A 22,097-nucleotide genomic window follows, 5' to 3' on the forward strand; every position below is an offset into this window, starting at 1 on the left:
TAAAAGAAAATGTTATTCCTATATAACCCCCATAAAGTAACTATGCTTTGCTTTAGCTGACTGATTTTAATGTACATAAATTGCTTTCATATTGAATGATATGATAAGAGAGAGGGGACGATTTATTGTATATGCAGAAATAGAATCTGCATTTGGCCAAACACAACTCAAACGAGCATCATCTGACAGTAAAACATGATCTAAAAGATCAAAAGAGGCTGTTAGTTTTACCATTTTATTCCATTATATTGAATAATGATCTAATGTTTCATTTCAGGTCAAACATGTTTTACATGTATGTATGTAAGTTGAATTTTTTTTGCAATAAGCAGCAATAATTTTGCAGAATAAGATATTCACAGTTTTAGTATTACATGTAAAATAATATTTGTGTAGTATACTAAACACAAGGCGGCTGATCATAACCTCCCATCATGCTCCCAGGGATCTCGGTTTCTTACGTGACGGATGAATTGGAGCCTGGTGCCATAGTGTAAGACTGCAGCGTCTCTTCAGACTGGCCAGTATTTTCCTTAATGTTTGCAGAATTAGTCAGACTGGGAGGAATGTCCTGGCCAGTCACAGTGCACTGGGAAGCAAGACCTTTGTACAGCTTAATCAGAGAGGACCTGGAAAAGATCAGATCTTCATTTATTCAGAAGTAACTACTCACTGTACACAGCATTTAACAAGTGAGTATTCTTATATATTATTGTTTGTAAATGACTGTCTAACAGCATTGCTCATCTACCTTTCAAGACAACTGAAAAAGGGCCACCAGATCAAAGCCCTTTCTTCACACCTGTTTTGTGCATGGACATAACCATTACCTCACGTATTTCCATTCAGGAGGGGGTCTTTGCTACCTATGCCATGACCATGTTTGTTGCATGATAAATGATGTATTTCACAGATGTTGCAGTGTCAGTGTGCTCAGACTGACTGTCCCTGCAGAGATGTTATACAATGCACGACGCAATTGATGGTCACTTGTAATCTAGCACCTGTGCATCTTTTGTGTCACTAATGAAAGGACCATAGACAGATTCTGCAATAACAGCCATCAGACAGAAGGAGGTCTAGATCTACACTGACAGGAGCAGGTCCTATAATGGCGGAAGGAATACTTAGCCATTGAGCACAGCCTGAATGTCTGGATGTCCTGGATATGGATGCCGGAGAAAGGAGAAGAATTGGCAAGAGGGATGGTGGCATGAAAATGCATGTCAAAAATAAGTCCAGTTACTGGGAGACAGTGATGAGGTACAGAGGGGAGATTGGTAGAAGTAGGTAATGGGTGTGTAGTGGGCGTTACAGTGACAAGTCAGGACTGATGTAGCAAGAGAGTATTGGGTAAAAAATGGATATATGTGATAGACAAGAATGTAAGAGATTGAGGATATTGGATGAAAAAGATACAAACAAGGTTTATGGATATGCGGAAAAATTAGAAAACACAGTTTTATAGATTTATGTGGATAATGCAAGTGAATACTTTGGTGAAGATTTAACTTTAAGTAGTTGTAAATATAAATAGTGAGGGAGAGGGTGAGACAAATAGAATACTGGGAATATCAGATATATAGGAAGTAGTGATCAAAATAGTAATAATATTATAAATATTAGGCATAAGAGAATATAATAATATAAGTAGAGTAAAAATACAAATAAAATGGTAATGGCAAGAGAAACAAGAATATAGGGCATAAACTAATTAGGACTTCAACAATCAATGAATGTAATATATACATTTTGAATGCAATATAAAATATAACTAAGTAAAGATAATTAATTGAAACAGGTAGAAAAATAAATATAATATAAATAGACTAAATAAAATAAGAATTTAATAAATACAAATATGTAGAATTGGCTTTACACGCATTTCACCAATGGTACTGAACATCTTGGGGAAATCAGAGAGAATAAATTTATTTATTGTCACTTAATACATTTAGGAAGCCAGTACCGGTGACTCAATGATGTGCTCCAAGACTATGAATGGCATACTTACTTTTCTTGGTTTTCTAGATGGAGGAAACCATATTAGTAATGCATACACAAACCCTTTCATACAAAATCGTAGTGCATTGGTGTATCAGTTACTGATTGGAGGAAAGAAACATGAAATCCCTGGTATGAAATTTGTCATATGGCCGTACTTTCTTGTCAGAGACCAAAGTCTCCAGCACTTGCTTGCATACCGGGACCAGAGCTAAAATGACATTGCTGAAGTAAGAAAATCCATGACCACAGGACATAACATCTCTCCTAAAGCACAAATAGCCAAGGCTTAGATTGCTGTGTTCCCTTAATACTGTGTGATGTGTTCTTCTTCTGACCAAATCTTTTGCCATGCATAATAATAGGCCTGTTGATTTTATACATTAATCACCTGAATTGTTCTGGTTTTACAAAAATGTTGTGATAACCACTATATTATTGCAGCTTGCGTGGACAGCTTTTCTGAACATTAATAGGAAAGATAGTCCCTGTAGTTTAGAAAGAACAGCAGGAAGTAGAGAACCCTAAACTAATTCCCACATTTGTAAATGTGGATCTGACTCTGTACCACCACTTTCCAGGTGATCATTCACAACATAAACTCCTCCTCTATGGTGATGAGCCATTACACAAATACTATACGCACATAAGATCTCATGATGCTTGGCATCTCAAGAAGGGAGAAGGAGATACACTTATGAGGATTTGAGTGTTCACACCTTACTAACAGTCCTACACTATAACATTTATTAGCATCTGTTGTTTGACACACACATGATAAATGGTAATTTTATATAATTTCATGTAATATGTGTCCCTGTGAAAACGTACTTTTTCAGTTTTTTCCGTTTCTGGATGAGCAAGTCCTCGTTGTATTGGAAAAGAACACTATAATGTGAAATAAAAACACGCAGCCGCTGGACACAAACAAGCAGCAAGTAATAGTCCGGGTGCTCCTGTTCTGTGTACTTCAGGATATTCTGCATAAAAGAAGGAAGAAAGCGGGTATAATGCAACATTTATAATGGGTTTATCAGTCAGAAATTGGGATTCAACTGCACCCCCTCCCCATCTGTATCCCAATATATGGAAACCCTTTATTATTGAAAAATGAGCAGAAATAGAAAATTGCATCAAGCTAAGATTCTGTAACAATAAGTAGATCTCTCACTGAGAACGGAATTACAGGGCAGTAATTCACATAAATGGACATCACAGGTGAATGGAAAGATTATACAGACAGCCTGTGTCTGGGATTCATAAACATAAGATAGATATAACAAATATGTAAAAAGAATGGACAAACTAGGATCAGGAGTCCGTCCCGATAAGTCAAACTGCACAGGGCACAAACTTAAATAGGTAATTAAAATAAAGTTACACACAGATGCGCCCTGGCGATACCAACGCATCTTTGTCAAGGTATCACGTTGGTATCAAAACGTGTTGGTAGGGAGGGAGCCATTCTAAGGGGTCTACCTGTATGAGGGAATCCTGTTCCTAGGGACACCTGGTTTCATGATTTACACTCGCTTTGTTTGCCTACTTTTGCATAAAGAACAAGGGAAGGATTAAAGAGAGGATTCATACATACTGAAACCCTTGGATTAACTGCAGATTTTTTAGAAGAGACGTGCGATTATTGTATTCGTCATCACATTCTTATGTTGGTAATATTAGCGCCAGGGCGCATCTGTGTGGAAATATTTTTATTTTCTATATTGTGGGTTAAGTGACAACCTTTTTTTTGCACATTTGAAGCATCCAGGCTGCTATGCGCATAGTTCACACAATACCTTTTTGATATTAAATAGGTAATCAGCTATATAAGGATCAATACTAAGAGTCAGTGCATTCATAAAAAGGACATAGACACAAGGATATTGGACAAAACTGAGAGACCAACAATGCAAGGATAGGAACTATAGGGGTACAGGAGTGCGTACCCTACTCACAGAGAGAAACACTGTTATAATCGTGTAAAGGTATCTTTAGCGTAAACCATCCCACACTGTAAGTGTTCTAGATAGTATGGGGTACAGCGTACCATTCACTCACTAAAGCAGAGAATATTGCAGTCATATCAAGGTTTCTTTAATTCTGTAAGTGTCATCAAGGGATGTTTTGAAAAATAAATGTCACAACATATGTTCTTTTTGTTTTTCTATTTTCAACACACAACGAGGGACACTACTATGAACTACTATGAACTATGAAATCTAAAGAATCCCTAAGAAAGAAGTATACAAAGATTTTCTTTCCTGATTCAAGGGACCTATCTGTACCACTTACATAAGTATTTTTTCTGTCATAGAGCGCCTATTGGTGTATCTCCTGTTCCAAATTTTGTGGTTTTTGATTTATGTGATTGTGTATAGATGTTGAGATATCCCTTTTAGGATTAGGAGAGCCTGTGTGGCTGCTGTTTACTACAATAGAAGGATAGGGATGAAAAATAATCCACACATCCAAATCACTAACAACAAAATTCTCAGCACGTTCTTGGGCAAATGTTCAGCCACTGTTCTACTCGGGACTGCCTCAGGTACTCAGATGCCCTCAATACATGGATTGCATAAAGTATGTGAGATCTACATCAGGACCTGGACAGAAAGACAATGGCCGTGATTCAATTCAAAGCCATGGTGAATAGCCCCGGAAGAGAGCTCCTGTAGCTATTCAATTCAGCGTTATTTTAAGTCCGAGAATACTGGTTCTCGTGATTTAACCTGGGCGTGTAGTTGTGAGAACCGGCATTTTCCGACTAATGTGCTGGCCACGAGGCTTTTATCGCCCCGCTAAGCCGGAAAACAGACTCGCAGCCAGCACATTAGTCGGATTTCTCCTCGCACCCTCAGGAGGGTGCGAGAAGAAATCCTTTAGTCAGACTAAACAACGCGCTGAATTGAATAGCTCCGGGAGCTCCCTCCCCTGCTATTCAGCATCGCTTTGAATTGAATCGCAGCGATTGAGAGGTAACAATAATAACTGAACAATACAGACACAGGGTAATCAAAGATATCAGGATACACAGGGCAGACAAGGCTGAGGGGTATATTTACTAATCAGCAGCTTTTCTCACAGGAGCATTCATTACATTGAACCATTTATTTCAATGGGTTTTCCAACATGCACTACATGTAGAGGGGACAAATTCTGATAATAAAGAATTAAATAGATAAAAAGCTTAGCAACATTTCCGCCCACTTGCACTCTGTGCCCCAACCGTAACAAATCCTCAGGTACCCCAAGCAACAGATACTTTGGACTGATTTCCGCTATGGCAGGGAGATCAGAGTGGTGTGAAAACTGCCCCAGAGTGTTGAAATGAGGCCCCAGAGCCACCCAATTGATCCCTGTATACTTAATGGATAGGGCCAGATTAACAATGGGGCATATGGAGCTACTACTCCAGGCCTCCACATAAAATTAGGCCCATCATCATGGCAGCATGTTGACGATCAGCTGCCTAGCTGGCCACACAGTCAGCTGTAAATTCTAAGTATAAAAATTCTATTTCTTTTCCACAGAATTCTTCATATGTTTCAATTTTTTATGTATTTAAGGAGACAATGAGGCTGATAGTGTAGGGCGTGTACACACCCATGTAGCTATGACCACACCCACTGCACCGGTCCTCCCCCTACTCAGTATAGACCCTTGAACTTTTTTTTTTAGCCCCAGGCCCATGTAACCCTAATCTGGCCTGATAGTGGACTGGGCTCCTTCAGCCCAATATACCAAAATAATAAAATAAAAATTAGTAACACATATATAATATTAAAATAAGTAAGATGGGTATATACAGGTATGGGGACCAGGATTGGATTAAGGTTAAGAGCCACATGTGTCTGGGGCTGAAAATGATCAAGGGTCTATTGAGAGTAGAGGAGGAGGTGTGGGCTGTGCCATGTGGGCGTGTACACCCTCTATACTATCAGCCCCAATGTCTCACTAAATATATGAATGTAGAAAAATTGCATCATTTGGTTATGAAAATATAAATACAATTTTAATAATTGTGTTTTATGGGTGAGCATGTGGCAGCTGCGTGGCTGGTCATCATCTTGCCATCTATTTTTATGTGGAGGCTTGGAGATGTAGTCCCCCCACTGTTAATCTGGCCCTGATGGGGACAGCTCTGATGCTGGTAAAAATTTATATTGAAAGTGAGAGGTAAAGGTGTAAACCTCTAAAGGAAGCCAGAAAAGTTTTATTTCTTACTACTGTCATTTAAAAGACTGTTGCATGTTTTGATTGAGAAAGATTCTTCAGCGTCTACTAAACAAGGTTAATGTCCGATAGTTTAGCATTGACTATAAGGATGATGGATAATATTGTTAGACATCACATCACCTTTTTCACTATTGAGCAGTAAATACAGACTGACTATTGGGTTGTGACCATCTAAGCTATTCTCTTCCCACCTGTGCTATTGATAATATTTTGTAAATGTTACAGATGACATGTACAGAAAGCAGTGGTTCATAGGTCTCACCTGCAAGAGGATAAGATATTCTGGGATACGCTGAACTACATGAAAAAGTAGAATGTACAGATCCGACTTAATATCTTCTTCAGCCTAATCATAAAACATGAATGTCAAGATGTAATATAGTTTTATTCACAGTTCTTTTTGGCACAGCAAGTATTTTTTTTCATTTTTATATAGGAAAATAAAGAATATACCCAATTAAAAACCCAGTGTATATACTGTATGTATAGTCACTGTAAATTACAGTAGATTGGGATGTGACTTGGCCCATATAAGTTAGGCATCTGCACATATTGGGCCTGATTCAGAGGTGGAAGCAGATGGGGCAGCGGTTATGTCATTTGGCGGTCACTCATCTGTGACTTTATGCTACAAGCCCTTCCCTGGTGTACATCCATGCGTATGAATGTGTTAGGACTGAGATGTCCACTAAGACCGCCTGTTGGCACTGTAATACCGCCTAGTGCATCTTTAGATGCCACCATCTGTGGCACCATCGAAACTTGCAACCAGGGCCATCCAGAGTAGTGACAGGCCTGGGTATGGGGGTCATGAATTATCCAGGGAGGCGTGACGTCCTCTCCCAAATTTGTAACATGCACTAGGAAGGGGCAGATTTGTTCCCCTCAGCCAGGGGCAGATCCAAGGTGGCGATCGCCCCCCTCTGTAAACCTTGCAAGGAGAGAGAGGAGACTGCTGCAGCCTCCTTGGACCCTCTGCAGCCCAGCTCCCTTTCCCCTCTCACGCGGCGCCCCTGATTGCACCATCCCTATAATAGCAGGTGTAGAGCCTCCGAGTAAACAATTGAGCGTTTATGTACTTCAGAGACACACTGTGACACTCCCATAAGACAGACAATCTCCATGCATCTGTTTAATCATCTCCCAGTCACCGCCCAGCTCTTTTCCAAGACAACTGTGCATCTCAACTGCAACAGCGCCTTTGTGCATACACACAGTGTAACGCATGCTCCATAGGAGTTTATAAAGATTTTCACGCTCACTCAATAACAAAAAATTTGCTCAACTCTGAACATCATCATTGCGAGCGGCATCAGGGCCATTATGGTGTGAGGAGGGGTAGGCAATGGAATGCAATTTCAAGAGACATTGCTTCATCTGTAACACATACTTTTATACTCAACTAGTGACCCACCCTGGCTATACAAGGGAGCAATTTCATCTCACCATAGCCCCCTGCATCTCATAGCAAACTACGCCATATCACCACAGTCCCGTGTCTCACCACAGTTCCCTGCTTCTCACTCCTGTCCCCTGCATATCACCTGAGTCACCACAACCCCCTCTACTGCTGCACTGCAGCTGGCTGGGGCCCGGCCCCTGGGATGTGCTGGGAAGGGCAGGAGGATAATGGATGAGAGATTTGTATTGCAGCTATCATAATCATTCTCAGCAACATGTCCCCTGGGCTGGGGCACCTGTGGATATTTCTGCAACCTCCACGTGCACCCCTGACCAGCTGCTGAACATGATGATAAGCAATGTCCTCTTTGCACAATGTGCCCTGTATTTTCTGGGCTTCCTGTTGAGCGTCTTCACCGGGACTTCCATGGGAGGTGCCTTCTGTTCAACAAGGGTGCGTGGCTGAGTGGGAACATGCTGGAGAGGGAGAACTTCACAGTGGAGGAGAGGTGGCCAAAGTCCGGTGCAGGTTCAGCTCAGGGGAGGTGGCCGAAGTCCGGTGCAGGTTCAGCTCAGGGACAGACATTGGAATCCGATGGTTACTAACCATCAATGTTTTTGTTCCAATGGTAGTGTCTTTATCTTTGATGGTGGCGTTCCAATGTTTGACACCAGAGGAAAGATTGGACCAATATAGCTTGTGGTCTTCCAGTTGGGCGTACACACTGCTCGATCCTTCATGACATCTTCCCATCTGACGTGCAGCACATCAGATGTGAAGATGCGTTGGACAATGCACGTGAATGCCCGATTGAGTGTACACACTATGTGATGTGGACGATATGTTGTTCCAATTTGCTTCAAAATGACATATTGTCCAATATATTGCCTAATCTGTACCCGGCCTAACCGTTATGTAGGCTCATGTTACACCTACACTGGTATAGCTAAATGTCCCTAGACCTTAGTGTAAATCTGACGCTACGTTCCTTCTCTATCACACCTACCCATGGAGCAGCATATTACACAGCTGGAAATGACCAGCGTATTCCACAGCTGGCAATGACCAGTACTGTATATTACACAGCTGGAAATGACCAGCATATTACACAGCTGAAAAATGACAGCATATTACACAGGGGATGCAATCGGGAAGCCGGCTGACGTAAGCGCTACAGCCGGCTTCCCGACTGCATTATCCCGGTGAGGGTTAAATGACAGGCGTCTAAATCTAGATGCCTGTAATTTTTCCGACGCCGGGAGACCGGCGTCCGGCATTCCGATCGAAGGGATGCCGGGCGCCGCCAACGGACAGCCTCGCGGGGGAGAAGGGTTAGGTTTAGGGCTCTCAGGGGGGACTTAGGGTGAGGCTAGGGGGAGGGAGGGTTAGGCACCCCCGGGGAGGGGATAGGGTTAGGCACCCCTCCGGGGGACTTAGATTGAGGCAGCGGGGAAGGGGGGGTTAGGGTTAGGTACTTAGAGGGGGGATTAGGGTTAGGCACAGGGGGGAGGTTAGGGTTAGGCACCCCTAAGGAGGGTTAGGGTTAGGGGGGTTAGGTTAGTAGATACTTACCTAGGACGATCGGGATTTCCAGTGCTGTCGGGCTTCCGCTGCCGGGCTCTGCTGTTTTGTCGGGCTGCCACTGACGGGATTGGAAATCCCGGCAATGTGGCCGCTGGGATATCACACCGATTCCTTACACAGCTAGAAAATGACCAGCATATTACACAGCTGGAAATTACCAGTATATTATACAGCTGGAAAATGACCAGCATATTACACAGCTGGAAAATGACCAGCATATTACACAGCTGGAAATGACCAGCATATGACAGAGCTGGAAAATGCCCAGCATATTACACAACTGGAAATAACCAGCATATTATCCATCTGAAAATTGCCATGTTGATATATCAGGTTGATCCTAAGTCAGATGCATCTGCAGCTGCTTTTTCATCTGACTGTGGCTGCCTGCTTACTACATTGTGGTAATGTGAGAATCCAACTGTGTATACTAAGAATACTGTGTGGCTGCATGTGGAAGCCTATCCCACCCACTGGGGAAGGTGTATTATAGTGGCATGGATCATGCCGCTATAGCTCTCCCTGCTTTACTGTGGCGAAGCAGGAAGCAGTGTCGACGAGATGTATTAACATCTCGTCTGCTGGAGTGGGAGAGTGAAAACTCCACCTCCAGTGATCTCTGCCAGAACCCACAGCGCTTAAGCCTAGTGCTGATGCACTGTGTCTCACCTAACGACCATCTCCAGTGGGTATGCAGTTATGCACGAGATCTTGCAAGCATCGCGAGATCTCCTGTGCACACAGCCCGGAACCCAGCATCCACCGCACTGCTATGGTGGGGTACCACTGACCGTTCATACATTGGCTGGCACATCGGCGCACTATTTTGTAGATATCAGTGCCGGTAATGACGGGGGCGCATAGCGCTCCTGTCATTTAACACTCAATCCCACATAAATACATTGGGGATTAGTGGTATCAGTGCACATAACGTGTGCTGACACCCCTAAATCCCGTAAAGCCCCTTCATACATCTCCGCCACTGTTCTTACGGCCGCAGCCATCATCATTAGTTTGGTTACTTACACCAGACCCATTCCAGTGGCAAATAATTCAGGTATACAGACATCCTATCTTCGTCCGCAGACTATGAAATAGCACCAAAGTCAGCCGACAAACTTCCATGAGACGGATCCGTTCTGTGCAATCGCATGGTTACTGCCCAGAAAAACCCAAATGAAGAATAGTGTGGTCCCGCAACAGATGGATCAGTCTATAAATACTAGCGAACTCCGCCCATGTGCCTAAGTCTGATTTGGACATGAGCAGAAAGCTGATATCCACGGGAACCGTCTGCATTACCTCTTGCCTCTGAATCAGCTCCATCATGTGTAACCAACCAATCCAATAAAATACTCACAATACCCTTAAATGCAAACACTTTAATTTACATAATCCAATTAATAGCATGTATGGCGCTCACTCCACACAGAAATACACACGAAAGACTTATGAACAAAATGTAGTATTTTACATTACAATAGTTTCTTTTAGTATAGTTAATGCTTGGGAAATATGACAATGTGTTGCTATGCACAACAGACTTACCTCTTTTAGAACCACAATATGGATCACGGATATACTCTCTGGTAAGTCTTTCATGTATGCAACATAGTAGTCCAAAAAGTTATTCTTGAAAGAAAAAGGAATATATATGTATAACATAAAGCGTTTCCATTAACATGCCTGTTATATAAAAACTCCAGTATCATTTCTAGTTTGTCTTCATGAAAACATAAGCAGTTATGTCAGAGGCAGGGTCTCTGAACCTACCTGCGTAGGTGAGATCAATCGGAGAGCCAGACAATGTATTGTTTTAACCCTCAACCTCCCCAAATTAGTATAATAGCAGAGGACCTAAGCCTGATTCACTACCGATCGCAACTGCGATTGCAATAGCGATTACGCATGCAGTTCAACTGCGATAGTATGCTAATCCATTGCGATCGCTATGTCGCCGCAGCACAACATAAGGGCAACTACTTTACCTTACACACATCCATAATGTTTAGCAAGACTGCGAAACCATAGGTACAATTGAGTACTACCGCAGCCTCACGCACACTTGCACAAGCTCTGACCTTCCACGCACGCTATGAGAGCTCAGGCTGCCCATGCAATGGCATTCAAACGTACTGGAACGCCTGCGTTTCCCTGACCACCACCTGTCACCTCCCAGAAACAGCACTTCCTGTCAATCACCTTGCAATAGGTATGCGTAGTCACAGCGATTACGCATGCGCAGTATGCAACAATCGGCCGATTGCATGCGTAATCGCAGTTGCGAACGGTAATGAATCAGGCCCTCTGTGCTTCGGGAGATACACACTGCTGTGTGAGGTTGTCTGACTACAACTTAATGGAAAAACTGTGGAACCGGAATAGCTGTGTCACAACACCTGGAGGCAGAAAGAAGTGTTCATTTTACTATCCAAACTGCTGCAATTAGATAATGTATCTAGTGTTACATGTCACGGTCTACACACAAATTAAGATTATGGGGCCCAATTATCATTCTATATTTGAGGTATAATCCCCGAAAACACCCGGTTTCGGCGGTTAACAACAAATAATAGGATTTTGGTACTTACAGATAAATCCCTTTCTCAACAGGGGACACTGGAGCATAGACAATGGGGTATAGATGGTGGTAGGGTAGAGTTTGGCACTTTAAATAATCTAGAAGTGTGACTGGCTCCTCCCCCTCTATGACCACCAGCCCCAGTTAAGAAACTGAGGGCCTGATTCAGAGCCGGACGCTCTGACAGAGCGCTCACTCTGAATCAGGGCCGGCCTGCTGTTTTTTTAGAGAGGCCTCCTGGCCGCTCGCATAGTTGTGGGTGAATACCCACAGCTATAGCGAGCAGCCAGGAAGATGGTCGGGCTTGTGACGAGACCCTTGTGGTAGGGTCTCGTTGCTGCAAGCCCTAGAGTGCTTTCGGCTCTACCAGAGCCGAAAGCACTCCCACTGACATCACCTGTGATGTCAGTGGGGCCGGCCCCAGACGGTAGGCGTTCCCATGGGAACGCCTCCGTCTTACCAGCCATGCCCCCTGGCCCGCCCACCAAAGGGGGCGGGCCAGGGGGCATGACCCACCAAAGGGCGTGCTGTCACTCAACATCGACAGCACGCCCCCTTTGGTACGAGACCTGGAGCGATGGCTTGCCCGTTGCTATCCGGGTCTCGCGCATGCGCATGACGGAGCCGGCTCTATCGTGCGCATGCGCACTGGGCCACCATCGACCCACTTGCAAGCGCTCAGTGCTCGCGAGCGGGTCTGAATCAGGCCCTGAGCCTGAGAGGAGACGGAGGACAACAGGAAGACGAGGAAAAGGAGAAGTCCACAGAATGGAAAAAGACCAACTGAAGGAAAACAGAGTGACCCACTGCAGGGAACACATGCAGTCACACAACAATATAAAGCAGAGGAACCGCAGTCCAACTAGAAAATAATGCATGTAAGCAGCGCTGGATGGGCGTTCAGTGTCCCCTGTGGAATTGGAGAAAGGAATTTATTGGTAAGTAGCTATTTTCTTCTTCATCCACTAGGGGACATTGGAGCATAGACAATGGGAACGTCCCAAAGCTAACCTCCCATGTGGGAAGCGCTGAGAAACTTGCCTACCTAGCGGCCAACCAAATCAGGGACCACCGCACATTGACAGTAGGACAACAAATATTTGAAAAACAAGAGCTGAGGAGCAATGCCACAGAGCATTGGAGAGAATCAGAACTCAGCGCAGGACAGCCGCAGATAATTTCACAAACTCCCAGCCTAAGCTGAAGGAAACAGGAGAAACGGCGACTGTAGTCGCGAACCGTGGAGGAGCTTCCTCAGAACACTGTAATTTTAATAGGATCAGACAATCCCTGATCCTTGGAAACAGAGAGCACCAACAAGAGTCAGTAGGAGAAGGGAAACAACTCGAGAAACCTACTCTGACAACAGAATCCCAACACTGCCGGGCAGTAAAAGTATATAGATAAATATATATACACATCTATATATATTTAGACCTGTACCGGTCCCAGAATACTCTAGCAACAGAGTATACATGAAGGCCAGAGCCAACTACAAACAGTCAGCCAGGATAATTCTTGCAGCCCATATAAGGAAGAGGTTCCAACCAGCGGAAGGGCTGAATCATAGGAAGTCCAAAACGAGTAGAGATTCTCCAGGGCAGAAGCGGAGGCTGAACCAAGAGAGATCAGAGACTACAACATCCTGCAGATGGCTCAGATAGCAGGATAACCCATTCTGGAAACAGATAGATAAAACGGAAACCTGAACCCTTCAGCAAGCCCAGGCGAAACCAGCGTCCACCTCGTCTGGAAGAAACGACCAAACCCCCGGGATTCGCTAACGACAGACTACTTCCAAAAGTGATGGAAGCATGCAGTTGGTACCAGCTTCCTGGTATGAAACATAGTAGGAAAAACCACCTGGATAACCTAGCGCCTGAAAAACACGGCAGCCACAGCCATACCAAGAGTGCAAGAACCTAAGGATCTCATCAGAAGAAGAGCTAGCATACAGGCAAGAGACCTGGGCCATCCCCCATATAGGGATGCACCCAACTCAGAGAAGCTATAACACTAGGTGGGCTTTCATGAAGGTGCCTTAATAAGACGGAAGTCCATTTCTAGAAGGCTGTGGACTGACAGGAAAACATTAGCTTGGATATCCAAAGTTAAGAAGGGTATAAACGGCACCTGTCTCAAGAGGGAACCAAGGAGTGGCATCATTGTCATGAAAAATAGCACTGAACAGTAAAGCATAAGGCCTCCTGCGTTTCAGTCCCGACTGTAGCAGAACCTTAACAGATTTTAGCATAATAGCATCGCTATCTTCTAGTCCAGCCTAAAGCTGGCCACACACTAGACCAACTTACATCCAACCAGCCAACTAGTTGATTGGTTGGAATGAAAATCTGGTAACGTATGGGAGTAACTGCTGATCAGCAATTTGCTCCTAAATGCCAGAAAAAAAGATGAAAATGATCGTTCAGACAAGTTTGTTAAATGTTTGATCTAAACTATTTGTTCAAACAGCAGTTTTTGTCCATTTTCCGGCGTTTGGGAGCAAATTGCTGATTGTATTCCTTACCAGATTTTCAATCCAACCAATCAACTAGTTGGCTGGTTGGACAGATAATCTTTAGATGTGTGGCCAGCTTAAGAGATGAATCAGGAGAATCCCCCAAAACAAGCAACAACCCGTTACCAGAGAGTGTTCCGTTAGAGAAGTGTATATCTAAACCCCAGACCCATTTTTTGACTATTACAAAACTACAAGTGCCTGGGCTGCACCACATGTAGTTTTCTTGAACTGGGGGATAGTTTTGTACAAGTCAATTTGTGGTTTACTGCATCAGATGTCCTTGCGGACTTCCGTATGTAGAGAAAACAATGAGGCAATTTCGTGAACGGATGGCGCTCCACAGGTCTGCCATTAGACAAGCCCTTTTGGGTAAGAATAATGAGCAGCCTGTGGCCCGTCACTTTAAGGAGTATAGACACAACGTTTCTACCCTACGTTACAAAATGATCAACCACATCACTGATAATTTGAGGTGATCAATCAAAAAAATTATTACAGGCAGAGGCACGCTGGATTCACAACTTGAACACAGTTTAGGGTTAAATGAGACCATCTCATTGTCGTGCTTTGGCTAATTATTCCACGGTCCCCGTCTTACTGTTTTGATTCTCCACAGTATTGTTCTGTACATTTTTCTATATACATCTTTTTTATATATAGCATCAGTGTTTGTACTGTATACACTTTGCTATTTACATTTGTTGCCCCATGTGGTGATCCCTTACATTATAGCCTTGTATGATCTGTCGATTAGTTTGTTAACATTGTTTATTTTGTTTGGTGTAGGTATCACTCAGTCGTTATCTTCGTTACCATAGTGAGTCTTGTGCGCCAGATGCCGCGCCCGCTGTGCCGTGCGACGCCGTGACGTCAGGCGCTGACTCCAATGGATTCCGGACACTGCATTATTGGTGTATGTATAACATATAGGTAAGTTATGTTTACTGTTCTGTATTCTTCCTGACAAAAGTCTATCTCAGACTGAAACGTTGAAGTAAATATCAGTAGTCTTCGGACCCAGCTTTAATACGTGTTTGTTTTCGTGGAGTGCTGCCGTTCCCCTAGTGCTCATTATTACATTTCTGCGGAGGGCACCCGTATCTTCAGAAAAGCTATAATTTTCTCTAAATTATTGTGCGGGCAATTTTATACCTTTATGTGCTGTTATTTTTTGCAAAAACCATCTGCATTACGTTAGTTTGTTTTTTCTTGTATGTATTTTTTGGAGTTCTATTAAATCCATGAAAAATATTCGTTATGTGGATGACTTTGTGTAGATCTATAATACTTTGAGATAAGCTCAATCAACTTCTATGTTGCATTCATTCACATTGGTGGCATTTGCACTTGTTTGCAAAAGGAGGCGCCTTTGTCATTTATTGTAATATATATATATATATATATATATATGTGTATATATATTAGGGGTGTGCACCGGCCACTTTTCGTGTTTTGTGTTTTGGTTTTGGATCTGGATCTTTCTTCGTGTTTTGGATCTGGATTGGTTTTGCCAAAACCACCCTTCCGTGTTTTGGGTTCTGGGTTTTGTGTTTTGGATCTGTATTTTTTTTAAAAAAAGCATAAAAACAGCTAAAATCACAGAATTTGTTGGTTTCTCTGCTCCTATGCTATTATTAACCTCAATAACCTTAATTTCCACTCATTTCCAGTCTATTCTGAACACCTCACACCTCACAATAGTGTTTTCATGTCCAAAAGGTTGCACCGAGGTAGCTGGATGACTATGCTAAGCGACACGAGTGGGCGGCACAAACACGTGACCCATCTAGGAGTGACACTGCAGTGGCAGACAGGATGGCAGTTAGAAAAACTAGGCCCCAAACTGTACATAATGCAAAGAAAAAAAAGAAGTGCAAGATGGAATTGTCCTTGGGCCCTCCCACCCACCCTTATGTTGTATAAACAGGACATGCACACTTTAACAAATCAATCATTTCAGCGCCAGGGTCTGCCACACAACTGTGGCTGAAATGATTGGTTCGTTTGGGCCCCCACAAAACAAGCTGGCAATTAATGTGTCCCTGCACAAACTGGCTCTACGGAGGCAAGATGTCATCCTCATCCTCCTCATCCACCGATTCCTCACCCTCTTCAGTGTGTACATCCTCATCCTCACAAAGTATTAACTCGTCCCCACTTGAATCCACCACCACAGGTCCCTCTGTACCTTCTGGAGGCTGGTCTCCCTGGAAGAGCTGATAATTCATTTTGATGAACATCATCTTCTCCACATTCTGTGGAAGCAACCTCCTACGCCTTTCGCTGACAAGGTTCCCGGCTGCACTAAACACTCTTTCGGAATACACACTGGAGGGGGGGCAACTCAGGTAAAATAGAGCCAGCTTGTACAGGGGCCTCCAAATTGCCTCTTTTTCCTGCCAGTACAGGTATGGACTGTCTGACATGCCTACTTGGATGCTGTCACCGATGTAATCCTCCACCATTCTGTCAATGGTGACAGTATCATATGCAGTGACAGTAGACATGTCAGAAATTGTTGCCAGGTCCTTCAGTCCGGACCAGATGTCCAAACTTGGTCCTGCCTGCCCTGCATCACCGCCAGCGGGTTGCTTAGGATACCTAAGTTTTTTCCTGGCAGCCCCAGTTGCGGGAGAAAATGAAGAAGGAGCCGTTGACGTGTCACGTTCCGCTTCAGCTGACAGTGTGTTCACCAGCAGGTCTTTGCACCTCTGCAGGCTTGTGTCAGCCGGAAAGAGAGACACCACATAGGCTTTAAACCTAGGATCAAGCACGGTGGCCAAAATGTAGTGGTCTGATTTCAACAGATTGACCACCCTGGAATCCTGGCAAAGCGAATGAAGGGCTTCATCCACAAGTCCCACATGCCGAGCGGAATCGCTCCGTCTTAGCTCCTCCTTCACTTTCTCCAGCTGCTTCTGCAAAAGCCTGATGAGGGGAATGACCTGACTCAAGCTGGCTGTGTCTGAACTGACTTCACGTGTGGCAAGTTCGAAGGGCTGGAGAACCTTGCACAACACGGAAATCATTCTCCACTGTGCTTGAGTCAGGTGCATACCCCCTCCTTTGCCTATGTCATAGGTGGATGTATAGGCTTGTATGGCCTTTTGCTGCTCCTCCATCCTCTGAAGCATATAGAGGGTTGAGTTCCACCGCGTCACAACCTCTTGCTTCAGGTGATGGCGGGGTAGGTTCAAGAGTGTTTGCTGGCGCTCCAGTCTTCGGCACGCAGTCGCTGAATGGCGAAAGTGGCCAGAAATTTTTCGGGCCACCCAAAGCGTCTCCTGCACGCCCCTGTCGCTTTTCAGAAAATTCTGCACCACCAAGTTTATTGTGTGAGCAAAACATGGGACGTGCTGGAATTTGCCCAGATGTAATGCCCGCACAATATTGGTGGCGTTGTCAGATATCACAAATCCCCAGGAGAGTCTAAGTGGGGTAAGCCACTGGGCGATGATTTCCCTCAGTTTCTCTAAGAGGTTGTCGGCGGTGTGCCTCTTACTGAAACCGGTGATACACAGCGTAGCCTGCCTTGTAACGAGCTGGCGTTTCTGAGATGCTGCTACTGGTGACGCTGCTGCTGTTGCTGCGTAAGGTGATACATCTACCCAGTGGGCTGTCACAGTCATATAGTCCTTAGTCTGCCCTGTTCCACTTGTCCACATGTCCGTGGTTAAGTGGACATTGTGTACAACGGCATTTTTCAGGACACTGAGGACACTTTTTCTGACGTTTCTGTACAGTCTCGGTATCGCCTGCCTAGTGAAGTGGAATCTAGACGGGATTTGGAACCGGGGACACACTACCTCCATCAATTGTCTAAATCCCACTGCACTAATGGCGGATACCGGACGCACGTCTAACACCAACATAGCAGTCAAGGCCTCAGTTATACGTTTTGCTTCAGGATGACTGCTGTCGTACTTCATCCTCCTCGCTAAGGACTGTTGGAGGGTCAATTGTTTAGTAAAAGTAGTGGTGTTCCTACTTCCTCTCTGGGATGATGAACGACTCCCAGCAGCAGCAACAGCAGCAGCGGCAGCAGTAGGCGTAGCAATGCAGGATCCTCCAGAGGAATCCCGGATAGGAGAGTCAGTCATGCCAGTGACATGGCCTGCAGGACTACTTCCGATCCTGACTAAGGAGGAAATTGACGAGGAGGGAGTTGACGGTGTGGTTTGCAGGCGCTTGGATACAACAGGACAACGGGATTTAGGTGTCCCTGGACTGCTTACGGTCTTAGCCAAAGTTTCTGAACTTGACAGTAACTTTTTATGAACGCGCTGCAGGTGCCGTATAAGGGAGGATGTTCCTAGGTGGTTGACGTCCCTACCCCTACTTATTTCACCTTTACATATGGTACATATGGCAAGACAGTTGTTGTCCGGATTTGGATAGAAATATTGCCAGACCAAAGAGGTGGAATGTTTGGTCTTCTGCCCAGGCATGACCGTGATGGGCTTTTTCATCCCACGGACAACAACTGTCTCCCCCGGAGCCTGATTTAAACAAACCACATCACCATCAGAATCCTCCTCGCCAACTTCCTCCTCAGCGCCAGCTACACCAGTATCCTCATCCTGTTGTACTTCAACAGTGACATCTTCAATTTGCATATCAGCAAGTGGACTGTGGGTGCTCCTTTCAGCACTTGCAGGGGGCGTGCAAATGGTGGAAAGAGCCACCTCTTCCCGTCCAGTGCTGGGAAGGTCAGGCATCGCAACCACCACCACACTTGGACTCTCCTTGGGGATTTGTGATATCTTCTTAGAAAGCACAGTTCTTCGCTGTGCTTTTGCCAGCTTAACTCTTTTGATTTTTTTAGTGGGAGGAGGGCTTCCATCGTCATGTGAAGCTGAACCACTAGTCATGAACATACTAGGGATCGACCTTAACCGTTCCTTGCCACTCCGTGTCGTAAATGGCATATTGGCAAGTTTACGTTTCTCTTCAGCTGATTTAAATGTCTTTTTCAAGGTCATTTTCCTGAACTTTGCCATTTGGGATTGTATGTGCCCTCTACTATGACATTGGGCATCGGCCTTGGCAGACGACGTTGATGGCATGTTATCGTCTATGTCATGACTAGTGGCAGCAGCTTCAGCACTAGGAGGAAGTGGTTCTTGATCTTTCTCTATTTTATTTTTATCGGAGAAAGTTTGGTCCTCCATTTATGTTATATCGATTTGATATATACGTGCGGCTAAACACAGAAAATATTTTTTTTTTTGGTTTGGACTGGAGTGTACTTTCAGGGGTTACAGCACCCTTTAACGGTCAAGCCAGCCGGCCCTTTACTTATGACACAGGCGCACGCTTGGCACTACTTTGTTGATGCACGTGCGGCTACTGCGCACACAATTCACAAACACAGAAAATAATTTTTTTTTTGGTTTGGACTGGAGTGTACTTTGGGGGTTACAGCACCCTTTAACGGTCAAGCCAGCCGGCCCTTTACTTATGACACAGGCGCACTCTTGGCACTACTTTGTTGATGCACGTGCGGCTACTGCGCACACAATTCACAAACACAAAAAATAATTTTTTTTTGGTTTGGACTGGAGTGTACTTTCGGGGGTTACAGCACCCTTTAACGGTCAAGCCAGCCGGCCCTTTACTTATGACACAGGCGCACGCTTGGCACTACTTTGTTGATGCACGTGCGGCTACTGCGCACACAATTCACAAACACAGAAAATAATTTTTTTTTGGTTTGGACTGGAGTGTACTTTGGGGGTTACAGCACCCTTTAACGGTCAAGCCAGCCGGCCCTTTACTTATGACACAGGCGCACTCTTGGCACTACTTTGTTGATGCACGTGCGGCTACTGCGCACACAATTCACAAACACAGAAAATAATTTTTTTTTTGGTTTGGACTGGAGTGTACTTTCGGGGGTTACAGCACCCTTTAACGGTCAAGCCAGCCGGCCCTTTACTTATGACACAGGCGCACGCTTGGCACTACTTTGTTGATGCACGTGCGGCTACTGCGCACACAATTCACAAACACAGAAAATAATTTTTTTTTTGGTTTGGACTGGAGTGTACTTTCGGGGGTTACAGCACCCTTAACGGTCAAGCCAGCCGGCCCTTTACTTATGACACAGGCGCACGCTTGGCACTACTTTGTTGATGCACGTGCGGCTACTGCGCACACAATTCACAAACACAGAAAATATTTTTTTTTTGGTTTGGACTGGAGTGTACTTTCGGGGGTTACAGCACCCTTAACGGTCAAGCCAGCCGGCCCTTTACTTATGACACAGGCGCACGCTTGGCACTACTTTGTTGATGCACGTGCGGCTACTGCGCACACAATTCACAAACACAGAAAATAATTTTTTTTTTGGTTTGGACTGGAGTGTACTTTCGGGGGTTACAGCACCCTTTAATGGTCAAGCCAGCCGGCCCTTTACTTATGACACAGGCGCACGCTTGGCACTACTTTGTTGATGCACGTGCGGCTACTGCGCACACAATTCACAAACACAGAAAATAATTTTTTTTTTGGTTTGGACTGGAGTGTACTTTCGGGGGTTACAGCACCCTTAATGGTCAAGCCAGCCGGCCCTTTACTTATGACACAGGCGCACGCTTGGCACTACTTTGTTGATGCACGTGCGGCTACTGCGCACACAATTCACAAACACAGAAAATAATTTTTTTTTTGGTTTGGACTGGAGTGTACTTTCGGGGGTTACAGCACCCTTTAATGGTCAAGCCAGCCGGCCCTTTACTTATGACACAGGCGCACGCTTGGCACTACTTTGTTGATGCACGTGCGGCTACTGCGCACACAATTCACAAACACAGAAAATAATTTTTTTTTTGGTTTGGACTGGAGTGTACTTTCGGGGGTTACAGCACCCTTAACGGTCAAGCCAGCCGGCCCTTTACTTATGACACAGGCGCACGCTTGGCACTACTTTGTTGATGCACGTGCGGCTACTGCGCACACAATTCACAAACACAGAAAATAATTTTTTTTTTGGTTTGGACTGGAGTGTACTTTGGGGGTTACAGCACCCTTTAACGGTCAAGCCAGCCGGCCCTTTACTTATGACACAGGCGCACGCTTGGCACTACTTTGTTGATGCACGTGCGGCTACTGCGCACACAATTCACAAACACAGAAAATAATTTTTTTTTTGGTTTGGACTGGAGTGTACTTTCGGGGGTTACAGCACCCTTAACGGTCAAGCCAGCCGGCCCTTTACTTATGACACAGGCGCACGCTTGGCACTACTTTGTTGATGCACGTGCGGCTACTGCGCACACAATTCACAAACACAGAAAATAATTTTTTTTTTTGTTTGGACTGGAGTGTACTTTCGGGGGTTACAGCACCCTTAACGGTCAAGCCAGCCGGCCCTTTACTTATGACACAGGCGCACGCTTGGCACTACTTTGTTGATGCACGTGCGGCTACTGCGCACACAATTCACAAACACAGAAAATAATTTTTTTTTTGGTTTGGACTGGAGTGTACTTTGGGGGTTACAGCACCCTTTAACGGTCAAGCCAGCCGGCCCTTTACTTATGACACAGGCGCACGCTTGGCACTACTTTGTTGATGCACGTGCGGCTACTGCGCACACAATTCACAAACACAGAAAATAATTTTTTTTTTGGTTTGGACTGGAGTGTACTTTCGGGGGTTACAGCACCCTTAACGGTCAAGCCAGCCGGCCCTTTACTTATGACACAGGCGCACGCTTGGCACTACTTTGTTGATGCACGTGCGGCTACTGCGCACACAATTCACAA

At 44.7% G+C, this 22,097-nt stretch overlaps 1 protein-coding gene across 1 annotated transcript in view; it reads right to left on the reverse strand.

Annotated features, from left to right (window-relative positions):
- ARHGEF33 (Rho guanine nucleotide exchange factor 33) overlaps positions 1–22,097 on the reverse strand; it is a 166,856-nt gene that overhangs the window by 22,074 nt on the left and 122,685 nt on the right. The window contains exons 10-13 of the mRNA XM_088477650.1: positions 10,775–10,858; positions 6,503–6,586; positions 2,836–2,984; positions 462–629 (exon numbers count right to left, since the gene is read on the reverse strand). Of these exons, the coding sequence (XP_088333776.1) occupies positions 462–629; positions 2,836–2,984; positions 6,503–6,586; positions 10,775–10,858 (485 nt within the window). The remainder of the gene's footprint in view (positions 1–461; positions 630–2,835; positions 2,985–6,502; positions 6,587–10,774; positions 10,859–22,097) is intronic.

The sequence above is a fragment of the Taudactylus pleione genome, unplaced genomic scaffold (assembly GCF_031769625.1).
Source record: "Taudactylus pleione unplaced genomic scaffold, aTauple2 ptg000201l, whole genome shotgun sequence".
NCBI lineage: Eukaryota > Metazoa > Chordata > Amphibia > Anura > Myobatrachidae > Taudactylus > Taudactylus pleione.